The sequence below is a fragment of the Humulus lupulus genome, chromosome 6 (genome assembly GCF_963169125.1).
Source record: "Humulus lupulus chromosome 6, drHumLupu1.1, whole genome shotgun sequence".
Taxonomy (NCBI): Eukaryota; Viridiplantae; Streptophyta; class Magnoliopsida; order Rosales; family Cannabaceae; genus Humulus; species Humulus lupulus.
In genome coordinates this window covers 119,113,567-119,136,860 of record NC_084798.1, presented here as the reverse complement: position 1 = coordinate 119,136,860, position 23,294 = coordinate 119,113,567, and the positions used below count along the sequence as shown (strand labels likewise).

The following is a 23,294-nucleotide window of genomic DNA, read 5'->3' as shown; positions in this document are numbered from 1 at the left end:
TAATGAAATATTCTTATATTTAATGGTAGATTATAAATATGACTTAAACTTAAATTAAATTAAATAAATAAATAATTAAACAAATTAAAATATGATATTTTTTAGATATTTTACAATAATAATTATTTAAAAATAATAAAATCATGCGTTTTATAACTTAAATAAAATTTAAATTATGCTTAAATTTACAATAAGCAACAAACTTAACTTTAAAATCCACGTATAATATTAATATTATATTAAATATATAATATATAATCTCTTGTCATCACTGCCAAATTAAAAAACTAGAACAAACATAAACTTAAACAAAAATTAATTAATTAATCAAAATAATTGATGCATGTATACTACTCTACACTATAATTTTTTCTATTCTTATTTTCTTTTTATTATTAATTTCTTTGTAAATATTATTGTAGTTTATATTCATATGTCATGTAACCATGCAAATATATAATTATGTTAATGTTGTATTTAGATGTCATATATGTAAAGATTGTTTATATAAATATTTATATATAATACAAAACTATAATTCATTCTATTATGTATATATATATATTTTTAAAATTGAACAAATTTTTATTAAAATTATATACAATATTTTGCTCTATTTTTTTAATCCATTTATATTATACATTATATTATATATTTTTATGATATTTTTTATTTATTTAAAATTTATATAATAATTAAAAAATATAATAAAAATAAATATATAATTAAATAGGTATATTTACAAGTTTAAAATTACGCGACAAGTTGCTACTAAGAGCAGTCCCAACTGATAATGTATAATACATTATCCGTCAAAATTTTGAAGAATCATTACCAAAACATGCTCTATTGGATGTTGTAGAATAAGTCTATAATTTAACTATGCTACAATATATTTCTACATTTAGAGATAAGTTTTACTATTCTTCAAATATTATTAATTATTTTTTTTGTACTTCACTTTTTTGTTTATCTCTTTCTCTCTCATATTTTTTTATATTTAAATATATAAATAATATTTAAATGATGTTATGAAAAAATATTGAGAATTTAATATATGATAAAATGTAAAAATTTGATGTAAAATAGAAAAAATAAGTTTTTTGTGAAATATTCTGAAGGATGAGTAAAATATCTATTGGATTGCTCTAAATGTATGTAATAAAAGAAATATTAATGATATTAATTCCAACAAAAAAAATAAGAAAACGTGGAAGCCATAAAATAAATCGTTAAAGGCCAAAAATAACTCTATAGATATGATATATATCTGTAATAACTGAATATATTGGGATTTGAGCTTAATTCACAGCTCTCTCTTTCCATCAACACCAAATTCTGGCACCATGATTTCGTCCGGGAAGCTCAAATCGGTCGACTTTTACAGGTCTCTGATCTCTCTCTCTCCCACTATACTCCATTTTCATTTCCTCTGAGCAATGCGAGAGCTCCTTTCATTATCTTTTAATTCTAGTGGAAATCGGAATTGGCACCATCAAATCTATCTGTTTAGATTCGTTTATGTTGTATTAGTATTGAGCCATCGAGACGTTAACCTGTTTGTTCTATTTGTTTTTGTTATTTTTTGTGTGGGTGTTTCTTTATGTTTGATTATTAACTGGGATTTTTAAAATGGTGGGGATTGATGGGATTTTGTTTTGTACTTATGTCCCATTTTTCAATTTTTAAAATGCTTTGTTGGACTATTTGATTGGTTAATTGCATTTGGGGTTTTGGGTTTATTCCTATGCTCTTCGTACGTTAACTATTTGCTACTTTGGTGTGTATTCAGGATGGATAATTAGAACTAGGTTTTGTTATTAATAGATTTTTCTTGTGTTTGATGTTGGAGAAATGTGTTATAGCTGACTATTCTGGCATTGTTTTGTGGATGTAGTGGTGTTCTGGTGGAGAAATCAGAGATGGGTGGGTTTTTGAAATCATATAATTACTAATTAGATTATAGCATTGTGATGGCTTAGGAGGTGCTCAAAACCCAAATATGAGATGGTCTTTATGAAGCTCTTTTTTATTTTTATTATTATTACATTAATGACAAAAAATGTGCCTTTGGGGGGCATTATTGTGAAAAAAGAAAATTATATGACGACCCTGTGATTAGGGCAAGAACCTTGGTTCCATATATATGTACTTTTTGAGAACAGTTCTAACTAATCTTAGTGAGTAACATATGATGTTATGTCACCTTCAGAAGATGTGGATTCTGAATTTGATTTATTTTCATTTCTTTTGTATGTTTTATGTTCTCTGGTTTTGCCAGCTGTGGATTGTTTGAAATCATATAAACTTCTTGCACTGATATTTTGTCAATACATGTATCACATTTCCTGTCAACAGGAAGATCCCAAGAGATTTGACTGAGGCATCACTATCCGGTGCGGGATTATCCATAATTGCAGCCCTTTCCATGGTATTTTTATTTGGAATGGTATGTTGATCTTACCTCTTTTGTTGATTCTTATGGCTTTTAACATATAGGTTAGAGTATAAAAGAATTTGTTGCTTCATAAATCTTCCAATCTTGTTGGGCTGGTTTTTTTTATACGATCCTATTGCTGTTGTACTTTTCATTTTATTACAGTTTTGAATCTTTTTGTTCTGTTTCTATGACTAATATTTCTTCTACCAGTTTTTATTTGTGATTTTTTAAAAAAGTAGGAAGTTTAGTTACTCATTTGCTTGTTGTTTCTCTCACAATTTCTTTAATGATGCATTTTCCAGGAACTGAATAACTATTTAACCATCAGCACCTCTACCTCTGTCATTGTTGACAAGAGTACTGATGGCGACTACTTGCGTATTGATTTTAATATGAGGTATAGCTCTGTGACTGAATTGACGTTTTTCATGGTGGTGGTTGGTAAAGTTGAATCATATATATAATATATTATAAAATTGTGTCCTCTGCTTTTAGTTTAGGGATAGTTTTTTTGACTAAGCTCTTAAAGATACATTGTCAGTTTTAGGTTGTTGATTAATATTGTGGGTCGGGCTTTGATTTGATTTTGATGCTTAGTCTAAATATTCGATTATGCATGCATTTTTCTTTTATTTTTATTAATTTGATGCTGTAATTACATGCACAAGCATCTTTAGAAAGTGCACTTTCTTGACAATAAACCACTGCTGGTGTGTTTATAAGAGTTGCTTCTCGTTTGGTATACTGGCACCTCAATATGCTATATGTATTTATGAACGTAGTAACTATAATTATAATAGTTACAACTTCTCTATATGTCTTCATTTTCTTGACTATATTAATATTACTTCAATTTTCTTGTAGCTTTCCTACACTGTCATGTGAATTTGCATCGGTTGACGTGAGTGATATACTAGGAACAGTAAGTTTCCACATCCCAATATTTTTTGGTTGGTTTTCTCCTTAGATACATTTTGCTTGTAGTTTTATCAAGAATTCATTTATATATTTCCATTCTGAATGATGTACCGTAGAATGGCTATGCCTGTGTGTTGAGCAATGTGGTTCGAGCGGAACAATATAATTTTTGAAGATTTTGAGGATAGTTCTGAAAATCTATAGGATAAAGTTACATATTGGGTGGCTATTTGGTTATACAATGTCAAAAAATTCAAAGTAATGTTATTTTCTGATTTAGCTAGAGATTGGAGATTCCTGCTGTAATTTTCTACAGTCTAATAAAATTAGACTTGTATTTCCCCATCTATTAATAAAAGTTTAGTTTCTTTTCAGAAAAAAATATATTATATATTTCCAAATGTCTTCAACAGTTAATTAGGAAATATGTTTCTTGTACATTTTGTATGTGAATTCTTTAAGAATAAATATGAGCACACATGTGATGCATGCATCTTAAACTTATATCATTAGGCACTAATGATCTAGAGGAGCTAGTTATCAGATTGTAGTTGGTGCAAAAAAGGATAAAAAATATTGTAGCCTTTGGAGATCATAAATATCTTATAAATTTCATTCTCAGATTTTATGATGACATTTTGATATATTTGTTCTGTTTGCCTCTCCCACAATGAGGTTCAATATCTCCTGGGTACCTACTTAGCACTATAGTTTCCTATTCCTCAAATATTGTAGGCTTAGGCAGAGTCCAGGTAAAAAAAAAAAAAAAAAAAAAAAAAATGTATGAGAAGGGTTGTATGAAGTTTCCTTGAACACTATTTATGGAGAAATATAGGTTGCGTTTGGTAAAATTTTTGTTTTTAAATTTTTTAAACTCAAAAATAAAAACATATTTTTGTTTTATGTTTTTTTATTTTTATAAAATAAAAATGCATTTGGTAATCATTTTTGTTTTCTGTTTTTTTAAAATAAAAATAAAAATGTGTTTAGTAACTTTTATTTTTATTTTTTGTTTAAAAAAATAAAAAATAAAAAACATGTTTGGTAAATATTTTTTTTAAAAATTTTATTTTTTATTTTCATTTTCTAAACTAAAAAATAAAAATATTTTTTGTGACCACTATTTATTATTTTAAAATAAAAAATAAGAAAGTTATAGTGAAAAAAGATTATATTAATAATATTCAAGTAATCTCAAATTTCAAAACTTAATATCTATCCAAGAAAGTTTACATAGTAAAATAAAAAACGTATGAACTGATAATTGTCCAAACTTAAAGTAAAGTATTAAACGAGTCATAACAATCAACTAATGTCATCCAGTCAATAGCTAATAAAGTCATCCAGTCAATAGCTTAACAAAATCATCCAATCAAAAGCTAAACAAAACTAAAGTTAATAGCTAAATAAAGTCATCTTGTTCATAGCTAAACAAAGTCTAAACTTTTTCACTTCAAATTCAGCAACCAATCTATTCTTCTATGCTCTGGCATCTTTAGAAACAATGCTCTGGACACCTCGTTCTCAAACTTCTCAATAGCTTTTGCGTATACTTCTCCACTAATTCCATCAATTTGATTAAGAGCTTCAACACTCTCATCTAATAAGTAATGTGATGCAGATGTTGCCATTGATCTCTCTATCAATTCTGTCTTTCGCTTTGCAGTTTCATTATATGTTGCCAGTGCATTTGCCAAAGCTGATGAGAACTTTGCTCTTTTTATTGATCGAGAGTTCGAAGTGGCTGTTGATTTACCTCTTCTTCTGCTACCATCCTCATCAAAACCACTTTCTTCATTCCTAGTAGACGGACTTATCGACGTTGCATCATCATCATTATCTCCATCATTAGAAGGACTTCGAGTTGAAGGATGAGCATTGGAACCAGTTGCAGTAGTATCACCAAAGATAGTGCATAATTTCTCATAAAACTTACAACCTTTCTTTCTAAATCTTTTAGCAGACTTGTTAACCTACATCAAATGAAATTATATTGATAAAATATACCAACACCTATCAAAATAAAACAAGCATAAAATCCATTTTAAATCATTTTTACCCGAATAAGTTTATCCCAAACTTCATCTGTTGCACTAACTTCTCCAGTCACTGCATTGTATCCCATACAGTCTCTTTCAGTAAAGACTTAAAATCCTTATGCTTTTGCTTTAATTGATTGTATTTGTTCCTTAGTTGCATATCACTATAATTTCTTTTTGCTCGTGCACAAAGCTCTTCCTTTATATATTTCCATGATTGCTTGGTAAAGGTTGTGGTGTTCTTATTTCCCTTTAAGACTTCTTCTTTCACAAGTTCAATGAAAATTTCTTCATGCTTTTGAGTCCAAACAGATGCTTCATCATTATTCTCGATAATAAGAACTTCATTATCAATACCTGCCATCTAGGTAAGACCTAAGGATTCAATAAGAATTCTAAATGCAAATACAAGACTATTCCTAAATAAACAACCATTTCACCATTGAGTACTTGTTTCCATGATTTTTCAAAGCTCACCTACTCTCGGCCTCTATAACACATTGCCATTTGCCATGCACTATAGGGACTAGTTGTTCTGTTCTTAGTAATAGTATACACACACTAGTTGTTCTGTTCTTAGTAATAGTATACACACACATAAACTATGGTCGTCATAATATAAACAACATTGCAGAGGCATGTTTAAAACATAATTTAAACATGTTAAACTTTCCAAATAGATTTCATTCATAAGCATAATATATTCCCTTCTTAGTCTATATAAACAGAAAGTTTGAAGCAGATGCATAAAAAGTATATGCACTCTACTACTGAACATGGTTCCAGCAGAAAGATGCAACTAAACCACAGAGCTGGAAGAATGTTGAATTTCCTTGATTTTTCAAAGCATGCCTTCAACAGTGGATTCATATATGTTCTTATCTAATTCCCTGCTTATCATTTTTTATCTAAAACTTTACATGAGACTGATTTAAGTTTCTCCAACTACTGAAGACAGCAATTCTTGAAAGATACACATCAAATGTAACCATATATTCTTCAGTTATTACTCCTTTGGAACTATTCAGTATGCATTACTTACTCTAGTCGTGGAAGAAAAATTCATTAAGGCATTTAAGCAAATGAAGCTAGAAAGTCTTGAAAAAAAGATGCATTTTTGCAATGGCAGTGGCAGAGAATCATATTATAAAAGCTCCACCAACTCACTCAACCGATGAGAGAACAAATTCGAAAAGTAAGATCGACCCACATAAGAAAAAGCAAAACAAACAAAAACCCAACTGCCAAACAGCCAGTAAAACCACAATGCAGAAATCCACAAATGCAAATGGAATCAGATTCAAAGAGTGGCAGCAAAACTTTATCGCAGATCTACAATGGAGAAACAGCCATAATGAAAGAAATATGTAATATATTTATATGATTGGATTGAAAGAGAGTGTACCTTGAGTAAAGCAAATGGATCAGGGCCAAAGAGGTCTTTGATCTGAAATTGAAATTTCCAAGCTTAGATCATCAATTTTCCTACATAAAGCACATGTAATAAGAGAGTAAGCACATGTATCTGATATTATCTCTGTTTGTTTTGTTTTTTTCAGTGGCAAACACAAATCATGCATCACTAATTTTATTGCTCATTTTAAGTTAATTCTATGCTCTTGTGTACTAGTAATCTGAGTTGAAAAGAAAAATAAATAAATTATTAACCAGGCTTGTGGAACTACAAGAACTTTGTAATGCTGGAATGGAAGATGAGATCAACAGGAAAATAATCATTTACAAACTATTCTATCCTTCTCTCTCTATCTCTCTGTCTGTCTCTCTCACATGCTAAGCTATAATTCATCAAAGAGATGAACACTGCCAACTGATTCTTCTGATGAAATACTGCTTTTCGGCAGCTAAAGTGTTCACTGATGTGAGTCTTGTTATAAGCTAACTTGGTCAGAGCTGTTTTTCCAAGTCCTCCCATGCAGACTATGAAAATCACTTTGTGCTTGAATTCATTGTCTAATAACCAACCTTCAAGTTCAGCTTCATAAGATTCAAAACCAACAACTTCAGAAGGGTCACAAGTACTTGGTCCTTCATTGATTAATTCCAGATCATTACACCATTGAGTACTTGTTTCCATGATTAATTACTCTTTTCTAATTGTTGGCCAAGAAGGAGAGTTGATAGTGGAAGAGAAAAAAAAAAGAATTATCTGCATACAATTGACTTACCCCATAATTATTTGTCTCTTGTACCTTAGTTTTATGCTTTGTCTTGTTCTGTGATTATTGATTACAATCAATTATTACTCATGACAGGGAGTTCAAAAAAATTCAATTATTAACATTGCAGTTTAGGCCCATAGGCATGTTTTATACGTCTCTTTCCAAGATTTAGAAATGTGCAATATTTCACTGCTAATATTGAGCTTAAGCCAGAGCCTTTTTGTTACATATATGCATACACATAAATATATATATATAGAGAGAGAGTTAGACAGACTTCAGACCAGAGAATTATTTTCTATTTATAAGCATTAAGATCTGAAATTTCGCTCAAATTTTCAATGCAAAAAAATGAGGCTAACCCCACCACTATACTGTCTAATTTTAAAATAATAACTACCAATTACAAGTTAACTATGCCAAAACAGAGTCTATAAATGGATACAGAAATGTAATAAACTTAAAAGTGAAAAAAAGATAGTGAAAGGTAATGAATCACAACTCAACAACTAAGGACAATGCAATACATAAAACATATCAGAACAAGGAAAAACAACTCAAAGCCTCTGATAAAAAACACAACTCAAATTAGTGGGAATTTAATCAACATAATTTATAATAATATACCTCAAAGTCACCAAGCCAACTGTCTGAAACACTCAAAGCTACCAAGCCAATCAATCTGAAACAATCGAATTTGAAACCAAATTAATACTATAAATGGATTAGAAACCACAAAATCTATACATAAATTTAGAAAATTTTCTTATTTTTTTCTTTATTTATCTCATATGTATGTATATACACTTTCTTTATAACAAGCTTTTAACCAATGGCTAATACTATTGATGCTCTACAGGATATAGTACATAATTAAACGATTTTTTTTTCCATTTCTTTTTCTGAAAAACACAAAGACAGAAGGGTTCAAACTTAAAAAAGAAGATGATTTGGGGTTTGAGGTTTTGACGAGAATATTCGAGTTGGGGGCGAGTGAGATCCATGGAGGTCATGAGAAACAAGATGAGATGGTAAGGAACAAGTTGGGGGCGATGGTTTCGGCATTGGGTGGGAGGAAATAAGAGAAATACCAAAACAATTTCAATGGCACAGACCTAAAATTAAAAATGACAGAAAACCATAACCTTAATAATAGAAATCACCCTGGGCACTGTTGATTGAGGAAGGTGAAGCTCAAAAGCTCAGTTGATTGACTGAGCTCTCATGAACAAATCTAGTATATACTTGTGATTGAGGAAGGTGAAGCTCAGAAGCTCAGAGACGAAAATACGTTTTCATGTTTTTAAAAGCTTCAAAATAATGTTTTCAAAATTTAATTAATTTTGATTTTAAATTAAAAAAAATAAAAACAAAATTATATTACCGAACGTGTTTTCTAATTATATTTTCATATTTTTGTTTAAAAAAATAAAAAACCATTTTTTTAATGGTTACCGAACGGGTCCATAGAATTTCAGTGTCTCATTTTTCTTTTTAGGTCTACCCTAGTCCTGTTCCCTTCAAACTAAGTAGACTTTAATTGTTTGTTTAATGATTTCTGTTTTGTACATATACAAAGTAAGGATTCCTCTAGTATAGGACAAAGCAAAATCTAGAAGGACTAATTAGTTGCTTTGAAGTGAGAATCGGAGTTCAACTAAGAGTTCCTAGCTTTGCAGTTTACTTATGTAGAGCATAATATCCGTATAAAAAATGTAAAGGTTAATATATATCTGCAGGTTTTTATTCTCACTATTATTTTGTTACTTTGATTGATATTTTAAAGACATTGCCTGACATTATGCTTCCTTCCTTTCAGAACAGGTTGAATATAACAAAAACAATACGGAAATTCTCTATAGATGCAGATTTAAAACCTACTGGTGCTGAGTTTCACTCAGAACCAATGTCAAATTTCATTAAGCATGGGGATGAAGTTGATGATGAAGCCGGTGAAGGTTCTGTTGCACTAACAGCTAATAACTTTGATAAATTTTCTCAACAGTAAGTGATCCAAGTTTGAGTGTCAATTCTCAGCTAGTGATATGACCATAGAAGACTTTCTTTTCTATGTAATTACAGCATTATCTTCTCTTAATTTGTGTCACAATTCTTTTGTAGGTATCCAATTTTGGTTGTCAATTTTTTTGCTCCTTGGTGCTACTGGAGTAATCGCCTGGTAAATATTCTATTTCTATCTCTATCCCCAAGTTTGGGGGAGAAAGTCTTATGGTGCATATACTCTCTATCCATATACCACTTCTCTCTCTTTCATGGTTCCTCTCTCTCTTCCCTTCTTGTCGCAAAGAACAGTTTCTTAAATTACATTGATAACTTGTAACCAAAGGAGAACTTATTTTGGCATTATTTTTTATTAAGATACCCATATGTACTTAATGCTAATATTGCTTTGTTTCAGAAACCTTCTTGGGAGAAGGCAGCCAAGATAATACGAGAAAAGTAATTTTTTTTTATATATATATATACATATATTTTTTTTTGTGGCAAAGTAATTTTTAATATTATTTCCATTCCTTTAAAGTATTTATGAAGAAATTGTTGCCTATATACTGGAAATTTCTTTTATTTACTTATTTTTTTTGTTTGTATTCAGATATGACCCAGAGTTGGATGGCCGTATAATTTTGGGTAGGGTTGATTGTACTTTAGAAGGTGATCTGTGTAAGAGGTACGCTTTTCTAGATCTAAGCTTTAAGGTGATGTTTGTTGGGGGTAGTGGAATGGAAAGAAATTAATTTTCAGTTCGATCCTTTGTTTGGTTGCATTTTAAAGTATTGGAATGTCATTCCAATAGAATAGTTTTTCTACTATTTTAGTAGAATGACTATTCCTTTTGAAAATGGGAAGAAAGACCATTCCAATGAAAGATTGTAAAAAAATTAATTTATCAATTTTTTTCATCAATTTTTATTCTATTCTTATTTCTTTTCTCATTCCCATTCCCATTCCTCCATTTTCATTCCCTCCAACCAAATGTCACGTAAACCTAAGTTGATTTGTTTTGTCCTAAAATGATTCAAGGTTCTCTCTCCTAATGCTATTCCATCCTTTGTACTAATAGAACTATAATTTCATTCATTTTTTAAGATGCTTTAGGAATTGATTTAGTTCAAATTCTCTGATGTCACTTAAGTGGTGAAGAAAAGCTGAGGCCACAAAAAAATAAAAATCTTTAAGACATGTATATATAAATATGGAAATAATTGTAATGGTAATAGAAGTTTTTTTTTTATCTTTAAATTTAGAGGCATAAGGATATTAAGTACAGATTTAGGTTTCATCTTAACGTGTGTTGTGTATATGTATTTATGTAGTTTTATGATGTGAGAATCCTCAATTGCATTTCATTACAATGACATGCTTCATGAAACATTAAGTGCTTGACAATTTCATGGATGAGTTGCTGATAAGCCTCCAGTCAAGTTAGTTTATACTAGGAGGCCACGTGACACATAAGCCCAGTACTGCTTTATATCTTAGCTATACTTTAGTTTGTATTAGTATTTTTTCAATTTGCTTATTTGATTTTATTTTTATCCAGCTGTATTTTATAATATGAAGGGGCTGAGTTGTATTAAGTCTTTTTTAGATCCTAGCTGGCAGTTCTTTAGCCTGACCAGTTCCTATAAGTAAGGGTCGAGATTCATTTGTAAAGGGGTAGGGAAAATTAGAAGAGAATAGGTCCTTGGGAGAGAGCAACCCTCTCGAAAGGCTATGGTGGAAGATACTAGTTGATTGTAATTCTTTTCTTTTATTTTATCAATAAAGAGGTTTTCCATGAGGGATTTCATATAACTGTGTTAAAAAATAGATAGTCTACTTCTCAACTAAGAAGATTCTATCAAATTGGTGCGGTGACTGCGAACATGGGCCCAAAGAAAAATGGGGAAAGGAGCGACTCTACTGTAGAGCTCGGACAAGAAATGGAGACCTTGAAGACAGAAGTTTCAGACATCAAGAATTCCATGGAGAGCATGGCCAGCCGAATTCAGCAGCAGTTACAAGAAACCCTTCAACAATCTCAACGTGAGTTTCAAGAATCTCTGCAGCAACAATTCAAAACGCTGTGGGAAATTCAAGAAAGATCAAAGAATCATCAAGAGTCAAGGGAAGATGGCAATGGTGCTAGTGGCAGCCAGGAGAAGGGTCAGCCAAGAGAATCAGCAGCACAAGGTGACCCTCAACAGAGAGAACCACCTTCAAGAAGCAGGCTCTGGTCTACTGGTGCATCTCCCCCAGATGTGTTTAGGGGTAGTCGGAATTCGGGAGGTAGCTTTTTCGACCGGGGACAGCAGGAAATTCAATGTCGCCATGAGAATCGACTCAAAAGGTTGAAGGTGCCATCCTTTAATGGTGAGAATCCAGATGGTTGGATAATGCAAGCAGAGAGATTTTTTGTTTGCCATGAATATGATGAAGAAGAGAAGGTTGAGGCAGCCTTCATTTCATTTTCTGGTGATGCTTTATTATGGTATCAATACGAAAGCAACAAAAGGAACATTCACAACTGGGAGGAATTGAAAAAGCTGTTGCTTCGACATTTCCGAGATCAACAAGAAGGGTCCCTGTACGACCAATTTTTGACTGTCAAACAGGAAGGTACTGTTTCAGAATATAAGAGAAAGTTCATAAGGCTCCTGGCACCCTTGGGAACGGTTGAACCAGCAGTACAATTGAGCACTTTCTTAAATGGATTAACCCCATCTCTATGGGCTGAGTTGCGGATCATGCGACCAAGGAATGTTGATGAGGCCATGGAAATTGTTCAGGATATCGAGGACAAGAATAGGGTGGCAAGGCAGCAATACAACTACACCAACAAATCAGCTTTCAATGATACTTCCCTGAAGCCCGTTAAACCTTCACCCAGCCCCGCAACCATTGCTATTCGCCGACTTACAGAGTCAGAAATCCAACTAAAAAGGCAAAAAGGGCTGTGTTTCTGATGTGATGACAAGTGGTCCCTAGGCCATCGCTGCAAGAAGCGGGAGCTGCAAGTGCTGATGGTACCTGAAGAGATAGAAGATAATATTTCTGACCCAGAATCTGATGAAGACGGGAAGGAAAATCTGGTGTTAGACTCCACAGAAGTGCACGGCAACGTGGCTGTTTCCTTCCTGTCCGTGGTTGGACTATCTACCAATACCACCATGAAAATAAAGGGGACACTCGGGTCCAAAGAAGTAATCATCCTCCTTGATTCAGGAGCCACTCATAATTTCATTTCTAAGATATTGGTCACTCAATTACAGTTTCCATTTCTGAAACAAAAGCTTATGGGGTTACATTGGGAAATGACGATTCCATAAAGTGTGAAGGCATATGTATGAACCTGCAAATTTATTTCCAAGGTGTGGAAGTAACAGATGATTTTTTGCCCCTGCCTCTAGGAAGTGTGGACATCCTTCTGGGCCTACAGTGGCTGGCGACGCTGGGCATGACTCGGGTGGATTGGAGACTACAAACAATGGAGTTCCAGCTGGGCAAACGCACAGTAGTCATTAAAGGGGACCCATCGCTGGAAAGATCTTTGGTATCTCTAAAATCCATGGCTAAGACCCTTAAAAGGGAGAAACAAGGCGTCATTTTAGAATTCAACTACATCCGCCAAGACAACAATAGTATGGGACCACAGGTACCAAAATTTTTGACAAAAATCCTTGCTGAATTTTCTGATGTGTTTGATATGCCTGTAGGACTTCCCCCAAATCGTTCCCATGAGCACGCAATTAACTACAACCAGGAACCACACCCATAAGCGTGAGGCCATACCGCTATGCTTACTCCCAAAAATCAGAGATTGAGAGATTGATTTCAGAGATGCTTATTGTGGGAATAATCCAGCCAAGTACTAGTGCATTTTCTAGTCCAGTCTTGCTTGTTAAAAAAAGGGATGGCTCATGGAGATTCTATGTCGATTATCGCGCTCTCAATAAAGTTACAATTCCAAATAAGTTTCCAATACCTGTTATTGATGAGTTGTTAGATGAACTCACTGGTGCTTTAATTTTTTCTAAATTGGATCTTAAATCAGGTTATCACCAAATCCGGGTTCGACAAGAGGATGTGCACAAAACAGCATTTCGAACACATGATGGCCACTACGAATTCCTTGTGATGCCCTTCGGGTTGACCAATGCCCCTTCCACATTCCAGTCCTTAATGAATGACGTATTCCAGCCTTTTTTGTGTCAATTTGTGCTCGTCTTCTTCGACGGCATACTGGTTTACAGTAAGACTTTGGAGCTCCACCAACAGCACTTGACTCAAGTTTTTGAGCTCCTTCGCAAGCATAAACTGTATGCAAACCAGAAAAAATGTGCATTTGGGCAGCGACAAGTAGAGTATCTCGGGCACATCATATCTCAGCAAGGGGTGGCAGCCGATCCCCAAAAGATTTCAGCTATGCTAGAATGGCCGATTCCTACAACACTTAAGGGTCTACGTGGATTCTTGGGTCTCACGGGATATTATCGAAAGTTTGTGGCTAATTATGCCCAAATAGCGCAACCTCTAATTGATCAGTTGAAGAAAGATAGCTTCCCATGGGGACCTGAACCCGAACAAGTCTTCCGCAAGCTACAAGAAGCTATGACGACAGTACCCGTGCTAGCACTTCCAAATTTTTCTCAGCCTTTTGTCATTGAAACTGACGCTTTGGGACACGGATTAGGGGCTGTACTTCTTCAAAATCAACGCCCCATTGCTTATTTCAGTCAAGTTTTGGGGGTTCAAGCCAGAAAAAAATCAATTTATGAAAAGGAACTAATGGCTATCGTATATGCAGTAGCTAAGTGGCGGCCTTACCTGTTGGGAAACAAATTTGTAGTACGAACTGATCAGCAGAGTTTACGGTACTTATTTAGGCAGCAAGTAATTGGTTCAGAATAGCAGAAATGGGTGTCAAAATTGATGGGAATGGATTTTGAAATTGAGTATAAACCAGGATTACAAAATAAAGTGGCTGATGCTTTGTCAAGGCAAGTGGAGACAGTAACTTTAGACTCTCTAGTAACTCTGAAATGGAAATTATGGCCTGAATTTGCCCAACAAATAGCTGCTGATCCAGTTTTGCGAAAAATTCAAGAGGATTTCAAAAGCAACAGCAAGACCCACCACCATTTCCAGCTTTACAACGACATTCTCTACTATAAGAAATGCCTTGTCATACCCAAGAAATCCCCCTTAATTACACAAATTCTGGGAGAATTTCACACTACACCACTCGGTGGCCATTCCGGAGAGCTAAAGACCTATAAGAGATTGGCTGCCGAATTATTTTGGGAAGGGTTACGCCAAGATGTCCACAAGTTTGTCCAGCAATGCTTGGTATGTCAACAGAATAAACTCCTCACGACGTTCCCAGCAGGACTCCTTCAGCCTTTATCTCTTCTAGCACAAGTTTGGGACGAAGTGACAATGGATTTCATCGAAGGCCTACCCAAGTCAGAAGGGTGGGATACTATATTCGTTGTAGTAGACCGGCTGTCCAAATATGCCCATTTCCTCAAGCTGAAGCACCCCTTTACCGCCCCTACAGCCGCAGAAGTATTTACACGTGAAGTGGTCCGGTTGCACGGTCTTCCTCAATCCATTGTCTGATAGAGACCGGATTTTCCTAAGCTTATTTTGGAGCTACCTTTTTAAGCTACAAGGTACAACTTTAAAGAAAAGCACAGCCTATCATCCACAAACAGATGGTCAATCAGAGGTTTTAAATCGTTGCCTTGAGACATACTTGAGATGCTTTTCTTACCAACGACCAAAACAGTGATCAAAATGGCTTGCTTGGGCGGAGTACTCCTACAATACCTCCTACCATACTTCAATCAATAGTACCCCATTTTGAGCTCTTTATGGGAGAGATCCCCCACCGCTCATTCCTTATAGAAAGGGTACAGCCATAGTTTCTGCAGTCGATGAACTACTTCAAGGCCGAGATGACATTTTAGACGACCTCAGAATGCATCTCCTCTGCGCCCAGCATAGAATGAAATTGCAAGCTGATTTAAAGAGGAGGTCAGACGAGTTTGTTGTGGGAGACCATGTTTACCTCAAACTCCGTCCATACTGCCAGAAGTCCCTTGCCAAACGCACCAATGAGAAGTTGTCCGCCCGTTACTTTGGCCCTTTTCCTATCATACAAAGAATTGGTTCAGTCGCATACGAGCTGCAATTACCAGACCAGGCCCACATTCACCCGGTCTTTCACATTTCCCAGCTCCATCGTGCCATTGGAACCTCATCAGCCACGCCCACCATACCACCACAGTTGACGGCTGAATTAGAGCTTCAAGTAGAACACGAGGCTGTCTTAGACTGTCTTAGACGCTCACTATCCCACTGCCTCCTCTATCCCTTCAGAGGTCCTCATTAAATGGAGGAACCTCTACGATTTCAAAGCCACTTGGGAGCCCTTCCTCACTATTTATTTGATTTTATTTTTATCCAGCTGTATTTTATAATATGAAGGGGCTGAGTTGTATCAAGTCTTTTTTAGATCCTTGCTGGCAGTTCTTTAGCCTGACCAGTTCCTATAAGTAAGGGTGGAGATTCATTTGTAAAGGGGTAGAGAAAATTAGAAGAGAATAGGTCCTTGGGAGAGAGCAGCCCTCTCGAAAGGCTGTGGTGGAAGATACTAGTTGATTGTAACTCTTTTCTTTTATTTTATCAATAAAGAGGTTTTCTGTGAGGGATTTCATATAACTGTGTTCTAGAATAGATAGTCTACCTCTCAACTAAGAAGATTATATCAGTTGCTGACATGGTCCTTTTGGTTGTCAACTTTATCATTTTCTTCTAACTTTGCATCTCTTTTTTTCTAGTTTACATCTTATTGCTTGGTCCCGCAACTGACTTTTTCCTTTCCCACAAATTTAGGCATCATATCCAAGGGTATCCATCCATTCGCATTTTCCGCAAAGGAAGTGATTTGAGGTAATTTTGCATTTTTCATTTTGTGGTGTCCCTTCAAGAACATTCCTTCTGCGTCATGGCACATTTAAGTTTTTATTTGTTTATGTTTCTTTACATTCTAAAGTGTGGCTCATGGTCTTTACGCACTTGTGCTGTTTCAACTCACAGTATTGCGTTCACTCATTCTTGTATCAATAATCAATCTAATGTTTTGAGGGATTTTGTGACATTGTCTTCTTATTGTTTCTTGCATGTTGATGCAAATGTGTAAAGAGTAACTAGGTTGAATGTAGAGTTCTAGAGTGAGTGTAATTCTGATTGCTGATGACATGTGGTGGTCATTTTCTGTCCCAGGCTTGATCATGGACATCATGACCATGAATCTTATTATGGAGATCGAGATGCAGATAGCTTGGTTAAGGTACAAACAAACTCATACAAGTTTTGAGTTACCCTTCATCTATTATAAAACTTTGACTGATTGCTTCAAAAGGTCAACCCAGTCAGTGATGTGAATGTGATTAAATATCAACGCCTACAATGAAAGTGTCTTGATTGTGTCCACTAATCGCAGATGATGGAAGGTTTGGTTGCACCCATCCAACTGGAGTCTCAGAAACAGCTTGCTGGAGGTAGCAATACAACAGAAAATGCAAAAAGACCAGCACCAAAGGCTGGAGGATGTAGAATTGAAGGATATGTGCGTGTGAAAAAGGTGTGTTTCCAGTTGCTATAGAAACACTAAATGCAAAACTTAGAAGTGAATCAAATGATTGTTTGTTAACATGAACAAATATGTGATTTCTTAATGTACTCTCTCTTTCACATCTATTGACAGCATGAGCTTCTCAATTATGGTGCTTATGTAACAATACACAACTTGGAATTAATGATGTGGAATAATAATTAGTGATTAAAATAACTATAATTTTGATGTAATCTACCAATCGTAATCATATATCATTACATCTTACCTCAATTCTTGGCAACCTTTCATTGCTCGTCCCTTTACTTCCTGAATTCTAAATCTGCTTTTTATTTTTTTACTGGGAAGGTTCCTGGGAATCTTATCATTTCTGCTCGGTCGGGATCTCATTCTTTTGATGCTTCTCAAATGAATATGTCACATGTGGTATCACACCTTTCATTTGGTAAGAAGATTTCACCTAAAGTGATGAGTGATGTGAAGCGATTGATACCTTATCTTGGGGGAAGCCATGATAGATTGAATGGTCGGAAATTCATTAACCAACGTGATATAGGTGCAAATGTTACTGTAAGTTTTCCACTATACTGACTCATATACTATCACGAAAATAGATTTAACTGTATGATATAATTAACATAACATTATCTCTGCTCTCTCTTTTTTCTTGTTCTGATAATAATTAAAGCCCCAGAAATTCCTATCTTAACTAGCTTCTTCATTCTTCTTCATGAAAAACTTCTCTATTCATTGGATTACTTTGATTAATGGCTGTATTGGTCCTCAAATTATTAGAAAAGTTTACTTTGGTTCTTGAACATTAGATTTTGTTGTTTCGGTTTCTAAACTATCAAAAAGTGTTTCAGCTTTAGGGGGAAAAAAAGTGCTTCAGGTTAGTCCTTGGCAACTTACTCCCTTAAAATTAAGTTGAAAATAGTAATTCCTTACAAATTTATGTATAGTATTGGTTCCTAAACTGTGAAAATTCCATTTGAATTCTGTGTTAAATATTTAGTGGAAACTGTTTATAAAGAATGAAAAGAGAACAATTTTTTAAGGACAAAAACAAGTTTAAATCTTAAAGGGCCAAAATGACACTTTATTAATAGTATAAGGACCAAAATAATATTTACTTGCAAACTAGATAATGAAAACTTTTCTCATCACCCAAATAAATAAATGGAAAAAGAACAAGTAATGTCGAAGCTCTTTGTTCTTACATATTTGATATTTCTGAATATTATTGCATACCGCAGGTAGAGCATTATCTTCAAGTCGTTAAAACAGAAGTCATAATCAGAGGCTCCCATAAATTAGTAGAGGAGTACGAGTACACGGCCCACAGCAGTGTAGCTCAAAGTCTATACATACCTGCTGCAAAATTCCATTTCGAGCTCTCTCCGATGCAGGTAGTGTCTTAGAGTATTGTGTTTGTACGTATTGATCTTTATTTTCTTGATTTTCTATCTGACCATTTTCTTTACCTTCTAAACCAGGTTTTGATAACAGAAAACCCCAAGTCCTTTTCACATTTTATCACCAATGTGTGTGCCATTATTGGAGGTGTCTTCACGGTTAGTACTTTATATCTGTTGTTTCTTTCCTATATTCTCAAGAATGCCTCTGAATATTCTTGTCTTTGGGTTTCAGGTAGCTGGAATATTGGATTCAATTCTACACAACACTTTTAGAATGATTAAAAAAGTTGAGTTAGGCAAAAATATTTGATAGGTAGGTAAGGTCCCTTGAGTGTAACAAATCTAATATTCCAATACCAAGTTTAGGGAGGAATTGTTATTTTAGATGGTGGCAAGGTATTTTATTCATTGTCAAAACAGTTCCATTTTGCAATATGCATTGAAACATGCCATGACAATTCTTTACTGTTATATTGCCTGAAAATCATTTCATTTGGTAGGTTATACATTTAGGGTTTGTCTATGATACATCCCTTATTCTAAGGGATGTAGGTACATTTCTTATTTTGTTTTCTACACTTTTTGACACGTGGATAATTATAATTCTAGGCTGTTTTTTTAGCATTTCTCATTGTTCATTTTTCTTCCCCTCTCACCTCTTCTCGCTTTATTATATTTTGAAAAATAAGTAAGTAATCTAAAAAGTTGCTCACAAATTGCTAAGTAATTATTTTGACAGGAAAATATAATAAGTAGTGTGAAATGTTGCACTTAAGTCACTAAGTAATTTTTTTCTGATAAAAGGTTAAGAAGTGTTTTGAAATATTGTACATAAGTCATTAAGTAGTTTTTTTTTGTTGCAAAAGTCATTTTTTATATCAATTATGTCTTAATTTTAATTAATATATATATATTTCTAACTTCGAAAAATGATTTGAAATCTATTTTAAAAATAAAAAATAATTTAAAATATTTAACATGAAAAAATTATTTAATTTTAATTCAAGTTGAGTTGTATAATTTTTTCATATAAAAAGTTTTAAAATATTTTTTATTTTTAGAACAGATTTCAAATAATTTTTCAAACAGAGAAATATATTTTTAGTTTTAATTAGTTAATTTAAACTAATATAAAATTGATGTAAAATGTGACTTTTGTAATCAAAATACTAATTCATAATTTAAGTGCAATGTGTCATATTACTTGCTGTCTTTTGTTACAAAAAAAGTATTGAGTGACTTATGTACAATATTTAGAGTGGTTACTGATTTTTATGGCAAAAAATAACTACTTAGAGTGCAACTTTTCTTAGATTACGTAATTATTTTTTACGCAATTTTTTTTTAATAAATAAATAATAGAAACCTTTAATAACTCTTTGTTAGTTGAGAAGATGGTCTCATAAAGATAATTTGTATTTCAAACTTGGGAGAAAAAAATTAAAAAACAAAAGCTTGCAAAACACTCAATCTTTATCCAAACCAGAAAAGCATCTTTAAAATTTGACATTGTTTCTTATGCTACTTTGAACAACAATGATACCTCATTCGCTAAATTGAAAATTTAATGCAATTTTAGTGCAATGTATATATACTTTATCTCTTGCCTAATATTTAAATATTAGACTTTTTATGTAAAATTTCAATGATCATTTTTTATTTGATAGAATTTATTAAAATTAAGACAATTTTTCGTCAAATTATTTCTAATAAGATATTTTTATTTTGCTTTACTATTAAATTATTTTTATTGATTTATTATGCTTTTATTTTTTGAAACTAAAATATATATTTTCTAAAATTTCATACAATACTTCTTAAACTTTTTTTTATTATTATTTTAGTATTAATTTTAACAATGAAAAATATAATAATTAATAAACAAATATTTAAGACAATTAAGGATAAAATGATCTTATTGAAAAAAGGTATGAGGATTAATTTTGATAGATGATCTTATTGAAAAAAGGTATGAGGATTAATTTTGATAGATTTCGTAAAGTATTATCTTTATAATTAAAAAAAAAAATCATTAAAAACAGAGTTAGTTTAAAAAGAGGGAGGAAAAAAAAAGTTGCCATTAGACAATTAAACTCTTAATCTTAAAAATCAATTTACTTTCTTTTAAAAAAATATACATTGCTTTTTACATAATATTTGTAACACAAGCACACCCAATGAACACATGCATACTTTTGTCAGCTTATTCAACTGCATAGCACAAATAAATTATATATCAAACACCAAGCCAAATCCTTAAAGCACAGTTGAATCTACTGAGCTCAAGGGAAAAATAAAATTAAAAAAATAAAAATAAAAAATGAAGCGAAAGACTTGTCAATAATGGAGGAAAGAAATTCAACTTGAAATCATAATAAGCATGCAGTTAGGCAAGAGCAAGTGATGAAGCTGCAAATGCTCCAAGGTAACCAAGAAAGGTGATGTGGGCAAAAGAAGAAGCAGCAGCATTTGGTGGTGGTGGAGTCTGGTCACTGGCAGGGGCTGGAGTCGGATTAATCTCAGACGGAGTTGGTGGCGAGGGTGACTGTTGGGCTTCTGGGGCGGGAGAAGGCGGTGGAGATGGATTGGTGTTGGAGGAGCGGTTGTTTCTGTCAGCCAAGACAATGACAACCACCTTCTCGTTTTTGAGACAGTTATCTTTGTTGCCACTGATGAAGTAGTGGGAGCCGGATTGGTTGAACTTGAAGACGGTGTGGCCGTCGTCGAATTTCTGAATAGGGTGATAGGTGTTGCAGTTGTTGTAGTCGTCCTGGCTCACTAGAAGCACTGAGTCTTGGCCAGAAGGGTAGTTGAAGACTGTACACCATTCAAAAGACATCAATCATATGTATATTGTTGAATGTATGTATGATAGCTGAAACACATGTTATTGCACTTCGGATTATGACATATGATAAGACAAGGCTTTTACAATAAAATTTATAAATTATATATGATAAACATTTTGTTTTGTTTTCTTGAAAAGTAAATAGACAAAAGATATGATATGCAGTTTTCTTGAGCCTTTAGAGGTGAAGTTAATTTTGCGTTAGAAACAAAAAATGAATATCCATGCAGAAAATAAAGAGATTATGATATTAATAACCACAAAAAAGCTATATATATATTTATATGATAAACTTGCCTATCGAGTCTCCAATCTGAAATCTATTCTTTTCTGCCCATTGATTATAGCTTTGTGCATTGGAAACACTCCAACCTGCTGAGTTTCCAATTGTGAAATCGGTGGCAAAACTCTTGGGGATCAAAGACAAACAAACAAGACCCAAAAGCTGAAAAGCCATGCTTTGGTATTTAGCCATTGAAAGCAGACAAATTGTACTGTACAACCCCAGAAATTGATTTCAACAAATCTTGACACAAAGCTGATGAGCTTACTATAATATTATTGGTTTTAGAGAATTGGAAGCGGGATGAGAAAAACAACCAGTTGAGTTGGGTTTATGTAGGCAGAGTTGCATGAGAACTTTACATAATGTGGCAGTGAAGCTTTTCAAACTTTGTCTTATTCTCTTTTTTACCCTTTAAGATTTCTTAGCTTCCAGAGCAAAGCATATGTTCATTTTTCAAAAATAACAAGGAAAAATTGCCAGGTGTTTCTTCAGCACTTTTGATTACTTTATATTACATATATAAAATATTATATAACTTGGTCTGAAGGTTTATACTTTGCTTGACCATAATCAGGAATATTCATGTCTTGTCGACTTGGGTAAACTATTATCTCAGTATTCATGTTATTATACATGATATAAATATATATTTATATACTTTCTCCCGCGCCAAGAATATTGCATAAAATACAGTCATTATATTAACTGCATAAAATAATGTATCAAATTAACATAATTATACATTTGATAAAAATCTTATGAATTTAAATTTCATCTATTAGATCTTATTTCAATTGAGATTATTGACCAATTAACTACACAATATCCTAATTCAATATATATATATTTAATATATAAAGAAGTAATTAGATTATATTATGGTAATAGTTATTGTAACAAATGGACAAAGTGAGTATCAGATGATGTTTTATATGAACATAATTATGTATCGGATAGAATTTTTTTTAATCAAATACGTAGCCATATTAATGTGAAATATCATTTATTTCCGTTGATACATTATTTTGTCCATTTGATACAATGAATATCTATCGTATAGTAAATTTTATAATATCCTTGTCTCATATATATTCATATACATATAATCTCTTTTTCAATTTTTCTAAACACTTGATATCACAATATTTACACATACAGATGTATATATATCTTCGAGTACGTAGATATTACGTTTCTGTTTTTATCTAGGAATCAAAAATAAATAGGAAAAAGATAGCATGGTTCCGTACCGAAACATTTATCAGATGTTAGTTCCTTGTTTAAATGAAAGTGCTTTTAACAAAAAGAATGGCGAATTTGGTAGACAATATGGCCAGGCTGGCTGATGTGTGCACATCTTAAAGTCAACAAACTGTTATATACATACCAGCTGGCTAGTGGCTGGTCTAAAAAAGCTTACACATATAATGTAATTAACTAGATAGTATAATTATTTTATCAAATGTGTATATAGTATTATTTTATCTGGAAGATTGAGTATATAGTATAATTATTTTATCAA

General features: G+C 33.0%; 3 protein-coding genes and 1 long non-coding RNA gene across 4 annotated transcripts; 2 read left to right on the top strand and 2 right to left on the bottom strand.

Annotated features, from left to right (window-relative positions):
• The first annotated feature begins 1,231 nt into the window (after positions 1-1,231).
• Positions 1,232-19,109, top strand: LOC133782483 (protein disulfide-isomerase 5-4-like). Its single transcript, XM_062221800.1, has 15 exons — positions 1,232-1,387; positions 2,359-2,449; positions 2,743-2,837; positions 3,305-3,362; positions 9,397-9,581; positions 9,699-9,756; positions 9,997-10,037; positions 10,192-10,266; positions 16,479-16,535; positions 16,869-16,935; positions 17,089-17,229; positions 17,569-17,790; positions 18,477-18,629; positions 18,717-18,794; positions 18,871-19,109. Exons 1-15 carry the CDS (start codon positions 1,347-1,349, stop codon positions 18,946-18,948), a joined length of 1,440 nt encoding a protein of 479 aa, XP_062077784.1. The 5' UTR covers positions 1,232-1,346; the 3' UTR covers positions 18,949-19,109.
• Positions 6,565-9,145, bottom strand: LOC133782485 (uncharacterized). Its single transcript, XR_009870546.1, has 3 exons — positions 8,723-9,145; positions 8,205-8,259; positions 6,565-6,882 (listed from the first exon to the last, which is right to left on the bottom strand). It is a non-coding gene; the product is annotated as an uncharacterized LOC133782485 (long non-coding RNA).
• LOC133782484 (uncharacterized) lies at positions 11,465-16,304 on the top strand. The gene is made up of 2 exons (XM_062221801.1): positions 11,465-13,535; positions 13,633-16,304. The coding sequence occupies exon 1, from the start codon at positions 11,465-11,467 to the stop codon at positions 12,542-12,544; it is 1,080 nt and encodes a 359-aa protein (XP_062077785.1). The 3' UTR covers positions 12,545-13,535; positions 13,633-16,304.
• A 1,625-nt stretch (positions 19,110-20,734) lies between the features above and the next one.
• On the bottom strand, positions 20,735-22,076 carry LOC133782482 (early nodulin-like protein 9). The gene is made up of 2 exons (XM_062221799.1): positions 21,784-22,076; positions 20,735-21,455 (listed from the first exon to the last, which is right to left on the bottom strand). Exons 1-2 carry the CDS (start codon positions 21,959-21,961, stop codon positions 21,025-21,027), a joined length of 609 nt encoding a protein of 202 aa, XP_062077783.1. The 5' UTR covers positions 21,962-22,076; the 3' UTR covers positions 20,735-21,024.
• Between the last annotated feature and the right edge of the window lie 1,218 nt (positions 22,077-23,294).

What these genes read in the sequence shown, in the direction of transcription:
- LOC133782484 (XM_062221801.1), top strand. Translation starts at nt 11,465, where the DNA reads ATGGGCCCAAAGAAAAATGGGGAAAGGAGCGACTCTACTGTAGAGCTC.
- LOC133782483 (XM_062221800.1), top strand. Translation starts at nt 1,347, where the DNA reads ATGATTTCGTCCGGGAAGCTCAAATCGGTCGACTTTTACAG. An exon ending in TCGAGCTCTCTCCGATGCAG is followed by an intron (nt 18,630 to 18,716) that starts GTAGTGTCTTAG and finishes CTTCTAAACCAG; the next exon opens with GTTTTGATAACAGAAAACCC. An exon ending in TTATTGGAGGTGTCTTCACG is followed by an intron (nt 18,795 to 18,870) that starts GTTAGTACTTTA and finishes TTTGGGTTTCAG; the next exon opens with GTAGCTGGAATATTGGATTC.
- LOC133782482 (XM_062221799.1), bottom strand. Translation starts at nt 21,961, where the DNA reads ATGGCTAAATACCAAAGCATGGCTTTTCAGCTTTTGGGTCTTGTTTGT. An exon ending in TCAGATTGGAGACTCGATAG is followed by an intron (nt 21,456 to 21,783) that starts GCAAGTTTATCA and finishes AATGGTGTACAG; the next exon opens with TCTTCAACTACCCTTCTGGC.